At 45.4% G+C, this 20,601-nt stretch overlaps 1 protein-coding gene across 1 annotated transcript in view; it reads left to right on the top strand.

Moving 5' to 3' along the window:
• Positions 1-20,601, top strand: part of LOC119648027 (eukaryotic translation initiation factor 5B) — a 305,335-nt gene that overhangs the window by 131,182 nt on the left and 153,552 nt on the right. The window contains exon 6 of the mRNA XM_038049445.1: positions 8,968-9,044. Within this exon, the coding sequence (XP_037905373.1) occupies positions 8,968-9,044 (77 nt within the window). The remainder of the gene's footprint in view (positions 1-8,967; positions 9,045-20,601) is intronic.

Here is a 20,601-nt window from a genome sequence, read left to right as displayed (position 1 = left end):
AAGCTTTCGTCATTTTAGCCCCGCGGCTGGGTAGTGCGAGGAGACTTGACCCTCGACAGCCGCCAGCGGAACACTGACTGTATTCGCCGAAAGACTGTGAAGAGCAGAGCCTTACCTGGCCAATCCGTCAGCCCGCTCATTCCCCTCTATGTTCCTATGCCCGGGAACCCAGAGGAGAGTGACCTTGAGCGTGCCGCCCAGACGGTTCAGCGCGTCTCTGCACTGTCCCACCAGCCTGGACGATGTCGTCGCTGAGTACAAGGCCTTGATGGCCGCTTGGCTGTCAGTCAGAATGGCTATGTTACGCTTGGTGCTCGAATCTCTCTCTAGACATCGACAGACTTCCAATATCGCCAGTACTTCCGCTTGGAATGCACTGGCGAAACCTGGGAGACCATACGACTTGGATACACTGTGTGTATTCGAGAAAACTCCCGCTCCCACTCTACAGGCCATCTTTGATCCGTCCGTAAAGGATACTGTGTCATAATCTTGCAACAGGCCGCCGCTCTTCCACTTTGCCCTGGTTGGAAAGTCTATAGCAAAGTTCTTGCGAAGTTCAGCTTGCGTGTGGCATAGTCCGTGGGGGATGCCCAGATTTCCCGAGGTATTTCATCTAGGATGTTGCTGTGGCCGTAGGACTTCGCTGTCCAGTATCCGGACTCACGTAGTCTGACGGCACTGCACGTTGCAACATATTTAATATGGAGGTCTAAGTGGAGGAGATACAGGAGTACATTGGGAGCATCTGCCGGGCAGGACCGCAGAGCACCAGTAGCACCTGCACACGCGGCTCTTTGAATCCTATTCTATTTTCATCTTATTGTATTTTTTCTTCAAAGCCTGCCACCATACAATGGAGCCGTACGTTAAGATCAGATGCACTACGGCGGTGTACATTCAGAGAACCATCCTCCGCCGGAGACACCATTTCTTTGCATAGGTTCCCTTGCAGGCATTGAAGGCTATACAGGTCTTCTTAACCTTCAGTTATATGTTCAATCTCCAATTTAGCTTTGGATCCAGGATTACACCCAGATACTACATACTACATTGGAGGAAAGAACCAGTCTTTGTTCATTCAGCCGGTGAGATGGCGTCACCCTGGGGCGTGCCTCTGTTCACAGTTTTGGTCAAGTGGTTGCTTCCCAGATCTGACTGGATTATCCTGGTACTTAGCTTGGATATAATCCAATGCTCGATTGGTTCTAGGTCGTCATCCGGTTTTACGGAGCGGAAGACTTTTCCCTTTGCATTCCTGACTCCGAACCACACTTTATAGTCGGCCTTTTTCAGTGCCTCCAGGCACTCCTCGCTTATAGGGAGTAATAAAGGCTGACTGTTTGTCTGAGGTTCCTCCTCCTTGATAACAACCCAGTCGTCCATGAGAATCTCGGGGTTGTGAAGGCACAGGAATTGGACGAGCTTGTCCTTATCCAGGTGGATCTTCGGCAACCAGATGCGAGCGACCGGTCTCCTAGAAATTTCGTCGTAAGGGATGACCTTGAGCTTTACGTCCTTACAGGCGTTGCTGATCTTAGCGACACACGAACCGAGAAATTGGTCCATGCAAGCTACCTCGTCTTGAGATCGATTGCGTTTCAGAGCGATGGGCCTCGCCTTCTGCTCGTCAGCCAGGCGTTTGTTATTGTATTCGTCAACAATCGCCTGGTATTTAGCGAGGTCTCTTTAATCCCGCTCCTCGACAGTACCGGCCTCCTTATTCTTAGCAATCTTGCTGAAAATATGCATGGCCTTCTGGTACTTGCTCTTGAGCAGGACACCAGTGGGCCTTCGCTTCTTAGCCGGTTTCCGGCGACCGAAGTTCTTGTCGGTTTTCACTTTCGAGTGATCCCCCGACGCTGAGGGTTTCGGGTTAGAAGTACTATGTCTGGTACTCGCTACACCCAGCTTAACGGCAGTGGATTCCAGGCTGGAAGCCACTAGTCCGTCTGTCGCATCGCTCCGGGAGGTCCCTGCGGTTGGTTTCAGCACAGCGGTGCTACGACTGGCATCTGACAGCTACCGTCTCCTGGGTGGAGGCCAGCAGCTCGTCCTCCGATGATGCACCCCCTCTTCTTCTATCGTCGTTTTGTTTTTTGAGAAGTGAGTCCATGTCTTGGTCCCACGAGTAGTCCGGGGAGAATGTCCACCCTGGCTGACCCGGCCACCAGAGTAAGGGTCATATTTGAAACTGAAGATGCCCAAGGTATTCAGAGTTCGCATACTAAAGACCAAGCTCCTCATTGGCCATGCAGCCCTGGGCGAATGCTGTTCCACCTTGGCTTGGGATCCTACTACCACCTTCTCCGGTGCAGGGACAACAATCCCCGGGTTGTTGCTTCGATCTATCCCCCCGCCAGATCTACTTGCCCCTAACAGATGACTAGCCCCAGCCCGGCCCTACATACTCTTGGCCCGCCCGAAAACGGGTGCAACTTTAATCTGAAGCATAATCAGACCAGGCCGCCGATCCTACCTAAGAAATTATATTCTTTTAGGTTACGGATACGGATAGGAAATACGCATTCACACAATATATGTACATCAATAGGGGTTTTTCATTCTATTCCTGAACTCCTCTCCTTCTGTGTCAGCCCTAACGGAGGTGAAATCCCATCAACGCATATCACATCTATTTGTTACGCTTCTAGGAATTTCGAGTGAACGCAAGGTTGAACTTTGGGTGTCTTCTAGATACTTCCATTCAAGACTCAGCCTGACTTCTTATCCCGCCTGAATATTCCTCACATTATCTATCCCTCAGAACACGCATTCCCTTCACTTGTGTGATTCCAATCAAAAACTGAATTTGAATGAAAAATCGTAGTTTCTGGACTAGGAAATGATGGCGAGAGGCTGAAGCGCAATATTACACATCAGCGCTTAGGAATGCGAATAAATCGCGTCTGCATGAAAAGCACAACTTTTACATGCACTCATGCCAAGAAGGTGCATCAACACATGACCGAAATGTTTTATGAATGAGAATGTGAATGGCGGACGATAGTGACTGTACAGTGAATGGGTGAGTAAATATTTGAGTGACTTAACGAAATGAATGGGTAAATGATTAGGAGGGAAACCGGCAAGAATGCTTTTCACGGTCTGCATGCCAGCAGTGATTGTAAGAGGATCGTATTCGCTATTTGTCCGTCCTCCCAACTTTATATGCACTACGACGAGTATTTTTTCAAATGTTGCATAGAAATGGTTTCCTGTGTGCATCTAGTTGGCAAAAAAATCCACCTTGATGGGTCTTATTGTGTACATTTTTCGTGCCAATATTTCGTTCTATGTATTTTCATCTCGATTTGATCTCTTGGATGCTAGCCTGAAAAACTAGTGGCTTAGTCAGTGCATTATAACATATCACTGATTCATTCAAATTGATCTGATAAGTATCAGTAAATATCTGGGTTTTGAACGATGGAAAGGCGTCCCTCATAGGGAGCTAACAAAGGATCACGTCGGCAAGATGGTACACCACCAGCCTCGTTTGAGATGTAATCATCCCTTCTGCATTATATGTGGTATACAGTGCAGCTCCCCAACCTGGCCCTACAGAGAACAGTATAGAGCTCTTCTCTCTAAGTTTTTGTTTTTTTGAGAGTAGGTTAGGTGAATGCGTTTACGCAGAGTGCTAAACTCTCGCAACAGTCCGCTGTCGGACTACCAACTAATCGCCTCCCTGTCATCAGAGAACTAGCCTTGAATCGTTTGACACATTACTTCGGGCTAGCCCTCCCGCTCTCCCGGTTTTGAGAGTCATCAAGTCAGGGAATCTCTTTCGCCAATGGTAGGGAAGGGGAGGAAGGGAGTTTTTAGTTCAGGGAACCCCTTACTATCCGGTCCCTCCGCCCGTCGAGTTCAATCTCCTTGGCAATAAGAAGAGTCCGAACATAATGCGCAACACGATTCCAGCTGCCAGCGCTCTTCATCTCCCCGTTTCTGGATAAAGCTGCTGACAAAAGCCGTCCCATCCTTCGCAAGCGAAAGAATGTTCAGCATCGTCCGCCACTCTATTACAGAACACACAATCAGGAGATCAGGCCTGCCCAATCCTGTGTAGGTAAGACTGAAAAAATCCATGCCCACTTAGAAGTTGGGTAAGCAAGTAATCAATCTCACCGTACGTTCGGTTCAGACACAGGTCTAAATTGTCGAAAAGCTGCGCAATCCATCTGGGACTTGCCTCACTTTGCCAAGAGAGTTACCACTTTGGGGTTTGTTACCGTTCTTCACGGGCAACCATCGCTCGTTCTTGCTCTTGCGCCGGTAGATAGCTTTGCGCTCCTTGTCAAAGAGGGCAACGAGGATCACTCACGCGATCACCATCACGGCCGGTTCGGAGACAGTGCGATAAGCAGACGCCACTCGCAAAGCTCTGCACTTGAGCAAGGCGCTTACGATGCACCTCCTTGTCAAGGGTATCAGCCCATACCTCCGCGCCATAGAGCAGAACCGACTGCGTTGCCCGCATAAGGAGGCGTCTTTTAGTAAAAATAGGGCCTCCAACATTCGCCATTAACCGACTCACAGCCGCGAGATGATCTTCGAGTCGAGCATTAAACTAAGGTATTTAACCGCTGGTTTTGACTCCATAGTCAACTCGCCAATCGATAGTGGTCGCAGGGTCGGGATTCTCCTTCTGGTCAAGATGACTACTTCCGTTTTTTCCAGCGCAAGGCTGAAACCGTGAGCAGTCATCCGTCCGCTCAATATGCCAACTCTGCTTTTCGCCGCAACGTTGTCTGCATAACCGACCAAGCGCGATTCTTCCGACATATCGAGTCTCAGCAGACTATCGTAGGAAGCGTTCCAGATGTGCTGCTCCCGAGGTGATTCCCATCCTCCTTTGGCCCGCTAGCGTCTCATAGAGCAGAGAGCGGTCTTTCAGATAATCCTTCAATATCCACAGGAGATAGCTTGGTACGTGGAATGAGTTTTCTGATGTGCCTAGTGTATTTGTCCATCTTACGGGATTGAAGGCAGTTTTGACATCAAGCGTTATGAGGAGCACTATCCATCGAGATGGGTGACTGTGTGCCTCGGCTCGATAAACCGCATCTACGACCTCCATAACAGCATCCACTGTGGATCTCCCTCTTCTGAACCCGAATTGCCTTGTGGATAAGTCTCCAGCAGCGTAGATCGCTTCAGCGAGTCTGACCACTTTCCAGCGACAAGGAAAAATGCCCTCCTTCAAGCAAGCGTTGAACGCCTCAAACAGCAAATCTGCCCGTTGGCGGAACACCAGTTTGTATACTTCCGCCGGGATGCCATCAGGACCTGGCGCCTTTTTATTTTTCATAGTGAGAACTGCTTCTTCGAGCTCTCATTGTGAAAAGGGAACAATCCTCGACTATTTCCGCGCTATTGACATCAACCCGGACAGGATGTCTCGGGAAGAATGCGCGTACAATGCGATCCATCTGTTCGGTAGTTAGTATGCAGGGCCTTCGCAGAGCTCCGATTTTTCGGGTGACAAGCTTATAGCTAAGTCCCTCCGGGTCTTCATTCACAAGGTTCTACCAGCGACGAGCTATGCTTTTATTTATAGCGCCTGGAGTCTTCTTTTTGCTGATCCATACTATGCCTTTATGGTGCATGCCTCCTCGTTGGCGTGCAAACGTTGTGCCAAACGGCTGATTTTATGACACTCCCTTCGTAGGTCGACCATTTCTGCCCTTCACCAGTATATCGAAGGCTTGTCGCGGCTGGGGCCCCTCAGGGGCATAGAAGCCTCACACGCCCTCGTTATCAGGTTCATCACTAAATTTACGACGGGGTCAGCTGTGATACTACCACCCCCCGGAGCGCCCTCCAGTGCAGCCCTGCCTGCTCCAAGAGCTTCGACGAACTTCCCGCGACATTCCACAGGCAAGAAGAGCGTCGCGTTGGTGCTCGCCGGCAAGTTACGTCAACCACTTCGAATGCGATGTACTGATGATCACTTGCCGAGAAGTCCTCTAGGACTCGCCACCCGTCCACCGATGATGCCAGAGATTCCGACGCAAAAGTGATGTCAGGAATGCTTCCTTCACAGCCTGGGCGCCGAAACGTTGGCGTGGATTCGGTGTTTAGAACTACCAGCTATGTTCTCGCCGCCATTTCCAGAATTCGTTTCCCTTTGCAGTCTGACTGAGACGTGCCCAATTAAAATGAACGTCTACCAGGATTCGTTCCTCCGTGCTCTAAACGGTGTCCTCCAGAGCATCAAGTTGGCGCTGAAAGTCCGGCATCGTCTCGCTCGGCGTCAGGAAAACACTAGAAAACGTTATCCCTAAACACCGGATCCAGACAAACTCGTTTCCTTGGCCCTGGGCAAGAACACGAAGTCGAACGTCGTCCCGACCTCAGATGGCAGCGCCATGAGGATGGGTCCTTGTTTCGGTATTGCTCGCTAATTAGCACTTGATCAGCATTTACTTCCGCGGCGAACTGTGCTAGGAACTAGTGAGCGGTTGCACTCCGGTCCATGTTCATTTCTAAAATGCGGATCATGCCTTTCGCACCCTAGCCTTTTCCAATTCCGCCCTCAAGATTGGACACCGTCCCAAGCCGCAGTGTGTGCCACGCTTTATGACCTCCTCCACTTCGACCTTTTCAGTGTGGCAATCAAGATCTCGGATTTCTAGAGAGCACATGGGCTCTAAGCTGGAAACAAGAGCCTTCTCCCAAAATAACCCCTTGACCGCTTCACTCCTGGCTCTTGGTTTGCAGCCTCCTTGTCTTTGGACAGACGTATCTCTGTCAGTTGTTTCCTTTTTTCCTTCTTCGCCTTCTTTTTTTTTTCTACTTTGGTAACTACTTCGGTAAAGTTTGCTTCCTCTTTCCGCTTTTTCCCCAGTGCAGTGGGCCATTTGATACAAGCAGCGTTCTCAGCGAGGAGTGCGGCTGTTTCTGCTCTCCAATCGTCTTCCGCTGCCCTCCACGTTCGCGTATAGACGGAGATGCGGTCCAATAGTTCCTCCAGTTCCAGCCCGTTTTTGACGCCTTTGCTGAGGTTCCTCTGGAGGAACGTTGCCGACCACATACGCTTCACCACTGCTGCGCATTTCCTGATCACTGCACTTGCACTCGGCTGGCTCCTGATACACGTCATAACTGCCACCTTGGCAGAGCTACGCTCACATCATCCCATCGACGGCTCAGGAGACTCCCAGTGTGTCCCGACGTGTACCAGTCATTCGCGGTTCGCTCTTCACCAAGAAGCTTTCTCGAGGCTACTACCTAGGATGCAGGTATACTGCCAGCTAGGGGGTCAGAACTCGGGCACCACGGGGACGTTCCACCCCGTATCGTAAGCGACCCGTTAAAGTTCGCTGACGACCCCTGAGGGGTGCCCAACTAACGTAATCAATGATCACAGAGAATTTGAGTTTTTATTTAAATTCCGATACATAAAGATTGCTTATCATCTGCAGACATAAATAAGAAGAAATATGCAGTGCAATGTTGAGGATTACGCGGAACGAGGAGTTTTTGGTGCGCCTTTTACTTGAAGTATCAAATCTATCTAGGTTAGGGTCTACTACAAACTTATTCATTCTTACATAACCGTCATTTGGTTGGCTTTGTGTATTTCGTGGCCAGAACCTATGTCGTAATGGTTTATATTCTGTTTTTTCCTCACTTTTTTCGTGCTCCCTGCCTATTCCGTTTCGCATCGATTCTTGTTCAGGATCAGTTTCATACTTGAAACCAAACTTTCCTTCGAGACCATCGTCCTCTTCGTGATCTGGTTCCTGATCGTAGTCAGTATCGAAGTGATCTTGGTATTCTTCTGTGGTTACGGGGGGCTTTCTAATTGTAGTTGCTGCAATGTCAGGATCGATTTTAGGAAGGTCGATGGGCACTGGGGGCCTGAAATAAGGGATCTTTTCCTCATCAGATGCAGTGTCGTTCTCGTTCACAGGAATTGCCAGGAGTCCTATGTTATTGTTTATGTCGTAAGAGAGAACCTTATTGATCCAAACTGAAGATGGTCTCAATCTTTGAATCGTGGTATAATTGTTCTTGTAATCTATATATATAGGCGATAAGACGCCAACCACTTTTCCTTGAAAAAACACGGGGGATCCAATATCCTCAACGCTAGCCCATACGTTCGAGCCGGGTGGTGGCAGTAGGCAGAGATATTCTTCCCAAAGTCCTGGAATCTGTACAGGGCACATGCTTCTGTTTACTATGGTCATAGTTCCGTAGACTAAGTGTTTTACGCCGTCATCTCTCACCATGTTCTCTTGATCAAAACCAGTTATTTCCAGTCGCATTCCCACTTTGAGCAGCTGATGTGAAATCAATCCTATCTGTACGGCCTTCGTTAGATTGAAAGGTTGATCAACGCGGAAAACTTCAAGCGGGGTGTAATCATTGTCCTCCATTTCCCTTCGAAAGCGATGAGTAACATTGCGCACTTGTCGTGTTGTAGATGAAGACTTTTCCGAAAAGTTTACATCTCCAACTATCGCAGTTACCCAATATGTACCCAAGACCATCGATAAATGAGATCCAAGGACATACTGTTCGTGAATGAGAACTCCTACAGCGAAGGTCTTTTTGCTGAGGCGGCTTTCCAGGACAACTGTACATGGGAATTGACCAATTTTGGCGTTTTGCGTTCCATTTTTGAGGGCGTATGAGATTTGCAAAATGCAAAACAAAAGAATATAAAAGGAAAGTCTATTAAAAGTATGGATAAACATAATTTTGTTAAATTTAAACTGAAAAGGATAAAATAATTTTCCGTACCGAAATGTCATTAAAATAAAAAAAATTAATTTAGCTCCCAGGCCTACTGAATGCGCTTCTTTGCAGCGCTCGAGCAATGATATCTGCTTGACAAATTCTCCTGATAGTAGCTCCACTGGTCTTGAATATGCATTATCTTGTATCTGATCCTGTTTTCTTCCAGTATATCCCTTTCTGTATTCAATAATAAATGATTTTTCTTCTTTTCAGTATTCGGCAATTCGTATCGGTCCAGTGGTTAAGCGGGATGTTATGAAGGCATCAATTATGCTCGAGCATGAGTCACAGTAAGTAGAAATGTCCTGTTTGAAAGTCCTTCGACTCATGTGTAAAATATTTAAATAGATAAAGTTTTATGAGCTCTGTAGTTTTCCGGAAAAGTATTCTAAATAGCTGCCATGGTGGAGAGTACTTTTCCATGTTGCTTCCGTTGCAATGTGTACCTTAAATATGCAGAGTTCGACTAGATAAAAGGAAAAGGACTGCTTGGAAAAATTAAATGTAGCGTGAATACGAGTTAGATACAAATATTAACACTGAACGGAAGATTAGTTTTATAGATCGGTAGAAATAGTAGATATTTGGATAGAGCGAAAATGAAACAGTATTGAAATTGTTGAGTGGGAAGGACGTAATACTAAAATGAAGCTTCAGCTTTTGCGAAGCCAAGGTATGCCCCTACTAAGGTATCCTTGTCTTAAGTATGACTGACAGTTCGACATAAAAGTGACAGTTGTATATGATATGCAAGACCGGCTCGTCGTCCTCCCACCAGCCACAGGTAGCAGGAGTCTCAATTCCATTTTTTTTTAAATAATAGTTTGCGAGCATTGCCCTGTTATAAGCCTTCTTATTTCTGGGGCAGTAAGAATGTCATTCTGATGGTAGACTCACTATTCAGAAGTCAGTTCCTTGGTAAGTCAAACTGTCGGCGTGTTTATTGGCAATGATGTTCGGTTGCTCTGATATACACATCAGGTCACTTCATTCTGTCGACTCAGTTTAAGAAACCTCTGATGATAGCTCCGTACAAACTAGCTTGATCTATCATAAAAATTCATCTAGTATAGATTACGCTAATATCTAATACCAGAGGAACTCGTAGGATAGGTGAATTGAACTATTCGACCATGATCCAAAGATCTGAGTGTGGAAGCTGAAGTTAATAGGAACATGCAACGTGTAGTGCCCTATCTAAATTTAGAGTGATCCCCTCATGAAACGCGGTCTTCAGTTAAACACACAACACAATTTTGTATACTAAAAATTTGTCCGTGGCTTGCGAACTGTTCAGAATCCTCCTTATGGATTTGGTCCTGTATGCGGCCCTGAATGTGTATATCTAGTAGATATTTTATTATTTCCTAATAATTTCTTCATTATATTCTGTAATAATGGTTGTCTCAAATGGGTCAGTCTGTTCAGGTATGGTTCCAATTTTCGCGGGCCCTTGCCTTTAATCCTTCACTGAGAAATATCCATGCTTTGCCAAGGACGGTTTTTACTACTGAGGGGACAGCCTTCTGTGAACGTTTCTAGTAATAGATTTCATGCGCCGAAAACATTTTAAGTCGGACCATCAGTGCATGATAATCATCATCATCAACGGCGCAACAACCGGTATCCGGTCTAGGCCTGCCTTAGTAAGGAACTCCAGACATCCCAGTTTTGCGCCGAGATCCATCAGTTCGATATCCCTAAAAGCTGTCTGGCATCCTGGCCTACGTCATTGCTTCATCTCCGGCAGGGCCTGCCGCGTCTTCTTTTTCTACCATAGATATTGCCCTTATAGACTTTCCGGGCACGATCGTTCTTATCCATACGGATTAAGTGGCCCGTCCACCGTAGCCTATTGAGCCGGATTTTATCTACAACCGGTCATGGTATCGCTCATACATTTCGTCGTTATGTGGGCTACGGAATCGTCCATCCTCATGCAGGGGGCCAAAAATTCTTTGGAGGATTCTTCTCTCGACCAGGGCCAAGAGTTCGCAACTTTTCTTGCTACTTACCCAAGACTCCGAGGAATACATGAGGACTGGCAAGATCATTGTCTTGTACAGTAAAAGCTTTGACCCTATGGCGAGACGTTTCGAGCGGAACAGTTTTTGTAAGCTGAAATAGGCTGTGTTGGCTACCAACAACCGTGCGCGGATTTTATCGTCATGGCTGTTATCGGTTGTGATTTTCGACTCTAGATAGGAGAAATTATCAACGGTCTCAAAGTTGTATTCTCCTATCTTCATTCTTCCTGTTTGACCAGTGCGGTTTGATGTTGTTGGTTGGTTGGTTTTCGGTGCTGAAGTTGCCACCATATATGTTGTCTTGCCTTCAATGATGTGCACCCGAAGATCTCGCGCCGCCTGCTCGATCTGGATGAAGGCAGTTCGTCTCGGGTCGTCAGCATAGGCCAGTAGTTGGGTGGACTTAAAGAGGATCGTACCACTTGCATTTACCTTAGCGTCACGGATCACTTTCTCCCGGGCCAGGTTAAAGAGGACGCATGATAGGCCATCACCTTGTGGTAGACCGTTGTTAATGTCGAATGGTGTTGAGAGTCATCCTGCTGTTTTTATCTTTTTCTTTCATCTCCCTTTTTATGTATGAGACAGATAAAGCCTCTTTGCCAGTCGTCAGGCATTGATTCGCTGTCCCATACCTTGAGCACAAGTTGATAAACCATTTGGTGCAATTGGTCGCCTCCATATTTAACCAATTCGGCTGTAATTCCATCGACTCCTGGCGACTTATGATTTTTAAGCCGATGAATTGGACGAACTGTTTCTTCTATACTTGGTTGTGGCAGTATTTATCCGTCATATCAGCCTTGGCCTCGTTATATTGACTTGGTTCCGATAAAGGTTCCGTCACTATCATTTGAATTGAAGACTTGGGATTGTCTAAGAATTGCTGTCGTTTTAGTTTAAACTAGGCCTCTGATGTCTCGACACAACTGAAATGGTGGCTACCCCAATGCAGATTGACCAAGGCTGATTTGTAGTCAATGTGTGTTCACGGTGTTTCTAGCGAAAAAGTTAAGGGATTTAAATGCAACACTGTCTCCGTCAGTAGTAGTGGTTTTTATTTGATATATATCGATATTTTGAGAGCAACTTGTTCCCTTCTTTAGGGCCCTGTGTTTTGTCAAAAGCGGGGGACGCTGACTGTCCGGTGTGTTGACGGTCTTTGAATCGGTTATTATTTCGTTGCGATATCACAGGCGGAATTGGTTCTCTATTGAATCGCCAGCCAACACTTTGTTTTTTTCCAGATCGTACTTATATTTAAATAAATACTTCTGGCTGGAAAAGCTCCCGACGCTCCGTACAAATTTTTCTTTCTTGAGGGATTAAGTGTTTTTTTTTATTAGTCATCCTTCGTCTTCTTCAGCTTTTGTCCCGTTCAGAAGCTCTCCTTAGCACGAACTATGTTTCCATACCGCTGGAGACGCCTTTCTCGCAAGTTTTCCACTATCGGTGGTACCCCATATCGATCGCCGATGCCTTCATTTCGGATGTGATCATGACATGTTACGCCACTGGTCCAACGCAACACCCCATCCATTAACGCGAGGCATCGTTCATTGCCTTTTATAGAGCCACAGGCCAGACGACATAGCCGTAAATTTTGCGTTTGAGATGCTCTTTAATGCGATTATAGCAAAGATGCTGATACGGAAATTACTTTTATATCGCAATCCACCATTGATAGATAGATAGAGATACTGCTCACGGAGTTTCCTAATGAGCAGCCAAGTAGCGCGTATTGCATCGGTTCCGTAGTTCTTGATAAACCCGTCTTGATTCTTTGGAAGATGGCGCGAATACGGCTGTCAACACTGCAATTAGAAATCTTCGCCGTAGGGGAAAGCAACCAGATCGAACGGAAATTTGAACATTCTGCTGGACTGTTTTTCTTTTTTAATTTTGGAACTGTGGTGCTTCCTTGTCAAGCAAATTGTGTTCTAACTTCCTCAATAATTCGACTGAGAAACTCACATACAAATACTCAGATACAGTGTTAGGTGCCAGTTCTTCGCTTTCGAGAGCTAACATCTGATGTCGCAAGGTTCTGTTGTAAATTTGCCAGTTGGGCACCGTTTTATCGTCGATAAACTTGTGGTGGAGGCATTTCTTTTCACGGATCTTCATTTGGACATTTTCATTTCGAAGCCAAGCATCTCGGTTGATGAACCACTTACCGAGCTTGCTTACTCCGAAGGTTGCATAGGCCATTTGTGATCGTGTTTTGAACTTGGTTTCACAATTCCTCTATATTTGTATTGGTTGTTAATCGGGTAAATGAGATAATTTGTTCCTTTTTTCCACGAAATCGGTATGGTCGGATCGAAATGGTATCAGGTCGACCTGTCTGAAGAAGTGAAGAAGTGAATAGTGCAATCTGCTTATGTAATGATGAGCTTCATCATCTGGCCATCAAATCGTGCGACTTTTTCAATAGCATCACGGAAACCCTCAAAGATGGCAATGCCAAAACCGTATTGAGTGTGTCATCTACCAAAATAGAGAAGTTTGTAGCCTTTTTATCGCATTCTACGTCGCAGCTTTTGGATTTCTTGTAGAGCCCAAATCTTAGTGGGGCTTTTCCGAAGGACTTTAGCGAGTTCCTTGGTCCTTCCAGTGAGGGTGCAATATTTGGCGTGGGGACACCTATTTGACGCCGTCTATGAGTCAATCATTGATGGCAATTTCTCGATAGGACCGGGACCCGTCTTGCCGGGTCCACTAAGGTAAACGTTCTAACATTTCCCTGGGGCTTAGGATCTCTCAACTCAATCATTTTGTTTTTAACGACATTGGATGCATTTTCTTGGTCGTCCTTTCGCGGGACCTGCCACCAAGAGAGATCCAGTAAGATTTAGTATAGTGGAATAACTCCAACGATACTTTATTTATCTCTTTCCCTGAACCCAGCATTTTATTTTTGTTCTACTGGGGATAGTGCGAAGTTCGTTGCCTTAAATTTTCCTCCTTTATTTGTGCCTGGGAACAGCATGCTATGTAACAATATGGCGTAGTTATCTAGGTACCTTAACTTGGACATTCTCAATCTAAATTTTACTTTCTAGGTTCTATTTTCCGCACCTTCATTCCTCTAGTTTTGTGGATTGCTATACCTATCTAGCATGCATCCTCTGGGAATATCATCAACTGGGATTAGTTTGAGATTTGGTGGGTTGGTGGGGTGCCTTATAACTTTGTCGTATCGGTTGACGTGTAGCAGGGTTGATTGGAGCTCACCTATCCTGTAAGCTTTATTTCTTTTACTTGCATTATGATATTTATTGTATCTATCTTGACCGCCTTAATTTTCCAATTGGTAGATGTCAATCTTCTTGTGGGTTTCCCTGGGGCAGAATTTTGGCTGATTTTCAGTTGTAGTTACCATTTTCGGTGTTTCGAGTATAGGCATGGTGTACTAAATTCTTTGGCAGGATCATTTCTTTTTATTTTTATACTTCCGAGTTGTCACAATCACGCAAGGTGCTAGATTTCACTTAGTACTAGTGCTACGTACCAAGTAGTTAGGCGCGGACGATCCTAACTACTTAAAATATACAGTGGCCTAAAACGCTCTAAATTCAGTTTTTTGTTGTCAGAAATCAGATGGCCCAACGTCTGTAACGCCGAACCACATATCCTGCTCTGCTCTTTCTTCATCCAGGTGAGAATCACGCCGTCCTGAATGGCACACATAAGCCCCCACGTCTCAGCAAAAATCTCCTCAGCCATCGTTTCGACAAATGGAGATTGATGAACAGCTGCTACAGACAATTCACGTGTTTACCGTTCATTCTCAACGACTTCCATGGTCATATCCATCTGCTCTTGGTCCCATTCGAAGGATTGAAAGATCGATCCATTTTGGCTTACACGTTCAGTACGTTTATTTTATTCTTCTTCGAGAGATGCGATTTCAACAACAGCTTCACCCATCGCAAGAATTCAGGCAGGAGAGCGTCCTTCAAATTACCAGCATGGATATGGGTTGCTTGCAGAATTCCTATTATTTTTTACATGCCATACCATACCATTTCCGAGGATTCTATTCATCCTCTTTGGAAATCAGCTGGACGGTGAAGAAATGTGCTTCACCCAGTGTTGAAACTGTTACCAGGTGTGGCGTGTCTTGATCAACTCTCAGTCAGTAGTTTCCGCGATGACCTCGAGACGACCACGCCCTCTGATGACGGCCGATATTATGCTGCTGTCAGGTGTGATGATGGGTTCCTCAGTGAGTAATCCCCAAGACTACAAACTTTCCGCATCTAGCTTTTGAGACGATGCTTTCGCCTACAGTCATTCGGACTGAAGCTATCCATCCCCCTTTCATAATCGGGCGGGGGCTGACTATTTTTTAAATTTGGTGCCAGGTTTTAGTTCCATGGGTAAATTCAGAATAGATTGTCTAACCTGGAGGAGGCGACTTGCGAGGTTTGATTTAAAATCGAAAGTGGATCAAATATTTGGAGTTTGCGTACTACGGACTAAGCACCGGCTTGGTCGCGCAGCCTTTGTCGTATATTGCTCCGCCTTTGGCTTGAGGTCCAATTTAGTTCCTTTCACCAAACCCTGTTGATTCGATTCTTCCGTTAGCCAGTTCTTAACTGTCATAACCCAGTAGATTCTAAAATATTTGCCAGTTAAAACAGATTTCTTATATTCTGGCTGAAACTTTTTCAAGAAGATGGTGCTAAAATTTCTTAGCTGTTATGCAGTCTTAACCTGGGTTATAAGCATTTGGTTGGTTCTAGGGAGGGTGGCCCGGGTTGTTTTTGCATTAGTCAAGGAGCGTTTTGCTTTCCTATTTACATCTTTGTGGTGCAGATGAATTCAAGCAAATTTTTCCGAATTTTCCTTACAATGTATTGCAAAGCTACTTTAAAGTTGAGCCGGTCCTCTCGTTCTAAAGAGGTCTGTCAGTTAGTTTTCCTTCTGCTCCTGATTCGGTTTTCTGTTCTTTTGAAGATATTCCCCAAATTCAGTGCGTTTCTGTGAATAAAATCGTATTCTCGCTAACAGTCTACAAAAGTCTGGGGCATATCCAGTTTTCGCTTACATTTTCAAAAGCCTAAACATCATTTAAGGAAAACATGGAGTTTAACTCAAACTTGCTTACATTTTGTAACAGTTTTCTCTGCCCAGCACCACTTTCATAGATAATTCCTTAAAAACAGTTCCATTCCTCTCATTTAATAGCTTCATAAAATTATTTTTATGGCTTTAACACATCAATCTAATAAGTAAGTAGTAAGATGGTACTTAGAAGCAAATAAGAGATAAGTGCAGGCTACTTTTGAAATGTCTTCCAGTGAAATGCGTTGGCTGCTTCTATCTCCACACAAGTCCTACTATGGAGTGTACGCATTTCAAGTGGTAGCCCAAGTACAGAATGTAATCATTATCCGATGACTACTATCTTTTTTTCACTGTGCCCAAAACTTAAGTGCACTTGGAAATTTTATGCCTTGCTTGCATTAACGTGGAGGAAATCATTTTCTTTATTGCTATAATTGAACTATTTGAAAGTCATATGTTAATGTTCGAAACCAATGTTTTATGAATTTAATGCTATTTACGCTTTTGAGCCGAGGAAAATTGATAGTAAAATGCATCAGTGAGAGTTTAGGGAATATGGCTTTATTTTTATGGAGACAGATTGTGAAGGGCTTTAGGAATACGGATATCGCGGACTAATAATTTTATGAATAAGAAGACTATCTTTGCCAACTCAAAATTATGTAAAAAGATGGCGTAAGAGTATCTGGCTGCCAGCGAATATTTTCTGATGGCCAAACTCACCCAAACATTTAACTTAAGATTTAGAGATAACTTTAATCAAAAAAAGATTTCTTGGAAAAGATGAGCTATAATCACCATTCTCTAAATCAAATAAAGCTATCAGCTATACCGTAGGTATTATACCACGGGGTGGAGTTAGCTCAACTTAGTTTAGCCTTCTTTCTTCTCTACGCGGCACTCGTAATTCCGCTTCCTTAGTCCGTTTTTTGCAATTTATCATAAATAGATTCGATCATAAACTTGATCCGACCCCAATCTTCCTGGCATGTCAGCATTCGCAGCACCATATTTTGCGGTATCAACGCCTCATTTAGAGTTTCCTTTAAGTTCTTCCTCTGGCCCATAAATCTCGGGCACATGCTTTTAGGCCTCGGCTTAGTCGACTGGCATTCGACATCTAGTGACGATAACCAATCCTTCTGTCACCAGTGAGATTTGAATCGCGACCTCCCACTACGACAGCTTAGCGCTCTAACCACTTGAGTCATCTCAACCTAGAGAGAAACTGACAGAACTGTCTGAGATTATAATTAATCTTCCCATGTTATCTTCTCCACCATTCTTTGATAGTAGGAATCAACCTGTATGTCTATCAATTGTTTCCTAGGCGATCCTAACGCTCCTGCCATTTTAAATAGACCTCATATTTTCAGTGTTCTTTGCCTGCGTCAACACATTGACTACGGGCGGGGATACGCGTAACCGTTCTTTAGGGCGGCTTTGTTTTAAGTTGGTATGAATTTATTATCAGTTTATGCGCCACATCAAGGAAAATAGAGATCATTATTCTGGGGTTAAGTAGCCCAAGCTTCGTGTCGTATCATCATTTCCAAATATTGGATGGCCAGCTTGAGAATGATGCTGTGATTGCCAATTATAATTTCACTTAGGGCGGTTGGTAATGTGGACTGCTTCATTTTTTTTCCTTCGCAAGTCACAATCAAGCTTCGCAAAAGTGTAACTCAACATCCCCTATATGCTTTGCAACTACAATCAATGCTAAGCCAACACCTTGGCTTTTCCAGAACTGAAGGATTAAGTGCATAATTATAGATGATGTGCCCGGTAGGGCACCCGCGGAGGCAACCCCTGGGGTTCGCCATTAGTGCCAAAACAGCCTTTCTCCTAAGTAGCTGTGATCTGAGTCAAATCAGAGTAATAATCTCGGGCGAAGGCAATACCTGACGACATTGCCTCTTAGGGTACTGTCTTGAATGAAGCGCTCTAACATACTTCAAGACCCTGATTCAATTGGATTGTTGCGCCAACGATTATTATTATAATGCTAATCTGAAAGGCCTCTTTGGCGCTCAACAACTGGGAGAAATCTTTTGTAGATTACCGGCTGTAACATTTTCGGATAGTGTCTAAAAGATATATTGGTCTACAGGATGATCGCTGAACTGGAGGTTTGCTAGTCTTAGGCGGCACTACTAGCTTTTGCCACTTTTCTGTTGCAGAAAATATTGGGCATGTGCGCTTCAAACAACTAAACGAACCTTTTCAGTCTAGATTTCAACCCGAGCCCAAAGGTTTTATTCGGTACTCTATCCAGGCCCGGGGCTTTACTGTTGCATATAAAACGTGTTTAAAGATAAAAGATGATTGCTGGAACTTACGATTCAATCTGCAATGCCAGGGCCGTAGAGTTCCTTTTCCTCATTAGGAAAGTCTTCCCGATTGGCCGCATTTTGCCCTCTCTGTTGAATTCGGGTCTTTTTTGCAGTGTCACTGACCCTAAATTCGGAACTGTCAACGCATTCTTCCAAAGTAGCTTACCCGGGTTCAAATGTTTTGGAGCCAAAATCCAAATGAGGGATTCGCTGCTGTTTTGAGTGTGTACACCCAAACATCTTTCTAATGAACTATCAGAAGATATGACGTAAGTCGATTTCATCAACTTTATAATCTGGGATCGATGAGAGTTCTGTCATGCTGAAAACTCGTGAAAGTCCCTTGGTCCTCGGCCTGACGTCACTTGATGGACGGTGCGGTTGCACGCCACTAGACGCTCGAAAAGACCGCAAGTGTTAATATTCCCTCTTTATATTATGGAGGCCGCCGTTGTAATAAAATATGCCGCTGCGTAAATTTGCCTACAGGGGAGTGCTGGAGCGGCGCGCACACAAAGCGCCTGGACCGGCAATGAAAAGTTCGTTGGATCTAGCGATGGGGCTGCGCCGCCAGATCTAATCACGAGTCTGTCTCTTTTGAAGACCAGGCATCTGTCATCCGGGGCGAAGCTTGCGGAACAGGTCGAAATCTACTCCATGAAATTAGCGCTGGGGTAGTAGGTGATCAGGACCCTCGACAGGCACGGGCTATGTTGATGCCACCGAACGTTCGTGGAAAAGTTTAAAAATTTATCAGCCCTTGTACTTTTGCAACAAAGAACTTATCTGTTGGTAGCAATGATGATAACTACCCGAAGCGCAACACCACGTCGCTTTTCCGTTTATGACCCCTTGACCATACGCAACTGTTTGAATGACAGATCGCTGGGGTTTCGGTACTCTCTGTATCCAAGTACCATCTATCATCATTATCATCGACTCAGGGTTTGAAATTGGCGGCAGACAATTTATCGTCGACCCGCACTTGTGACTATAGGCAAGTAGACCTGAGTTTGGCACTTCGGCGCACATTTTCGTGGCGTTTCATTAAAACTGACTTCCTGTGCCACTATGGATTGTGTGGATCTGGGAAGGTTCTTGGGCATGCTAAACTTCTACTGTCGTTTCCTGCCCAGAGTCGCCCACCACCAATCGGTCCTTAACAACTATCTGTCTCAGCCGAAAACTAAATACTTTCGACCAATGGAGTAGTCCACAGCGGCTACCCAGGCAATTGAGTCAACTAAGCAACAGTTAGTGGACGCCACGCTTCTGGCATTTCCTCAACAAGATGCACCCCTAGCCGTTTTCGTCGATGCCTCAGACAACACATAGGTGCTTCACTAGAAGATGAACCCAAGCTGAGAGCCGTTGAGATTTTTCTCGAAACAGTTGAACCCCGCCCAACAGTACCTACGATCGTGAGTTGCAGTGTGTCTTGCAATACGATACTTTCGCGATTCCCTAGAAGGCAGGCAGTTCACACTATCCACGGATCACAAGCCTCTTACATTTGCCTGAAAACAGAACCCCGACAAAGCATCTCCTCGTCATCTCAGGCACCTGAGCTTCATAAGGCAGTTCTCCGACATCCAACACATATCTGGAAAATAACGGGGTTACTGACGCTTGATCACGCATTGAGTAGGTCAAGATCCCCGTCACAATCGATTTCCCCGCAATCGCGGAGGCGTAGAAGGACGACGCAGTCCTGAAGAGTAACTCCAAGTACACTTTCAGGAACTTCCCCCTTTTTGGTTCAGCTTCTGCATTATATTGCGAGACCTCATAAAAGCAACCAAGCCCATACATTCCGGCCGCTTTTTGCAAGCGAGTATTTAACGCCGTTCACGGTCTAGCGCACCCAGGCATCCGTACAACGAAGCGGTTAGTCACTGCGAAATATTTCTGGCTGTCCATGAATTAGGACATCAATTCTTGGGCCAGACAGTGCATCACATGTCAGAAATGTGAAACTTCAAGAATGCGAGAAAAGAAGTAAGTGTGTTGTCTGCCACCCTCAGCTCAACGCGATGCTCAAAAGATTGAACAAGACGCTAGAGGTCGCTATAATAGCGCAATACGCTTTCTTGGTCGCAGTTCCTGTCTCCCATCTTTCTTGGCCTACAAACAATGAATCGCGAGGACTTTGCTGCCAGCTGCGCAGAACTTGTATGCGGGGAGGATCTGAGACACCTCACCGACCCAGTTCTCGACGTGCAGTCGGTAAACCGAGTTCACCTGCTTCCGTCTTTGATAGTTTGCGAGCATTTTCGCCCTCACAGGTGACGCGTAGATCACTATGGATTGCACCACTCCGACTAAAAGCTGTTTTCTACAGTGTTTCGACCCATCCACATTCGGCAACATTCTTCCAAGTGCCGTGATGGCGCTAGCTGCCTAGTGAC

This window comes from Hermetia illucens, chromosome 2 (assembly GCF_905115235.1).
Source record: "Hermetia illucens chromosome 2, iHerIll2.2.curated.20191125, whole genome shotgun sequence".
Lineage (NCBI taxonomy): Eukaryota > Metazoa > Arthropoda > Insecta > Diptera > Stratiomyidae > Hermetia > Hermetia illucens.
This window is presented reverse-complemented; position numbering and strand designations above follow the sequence as displayed.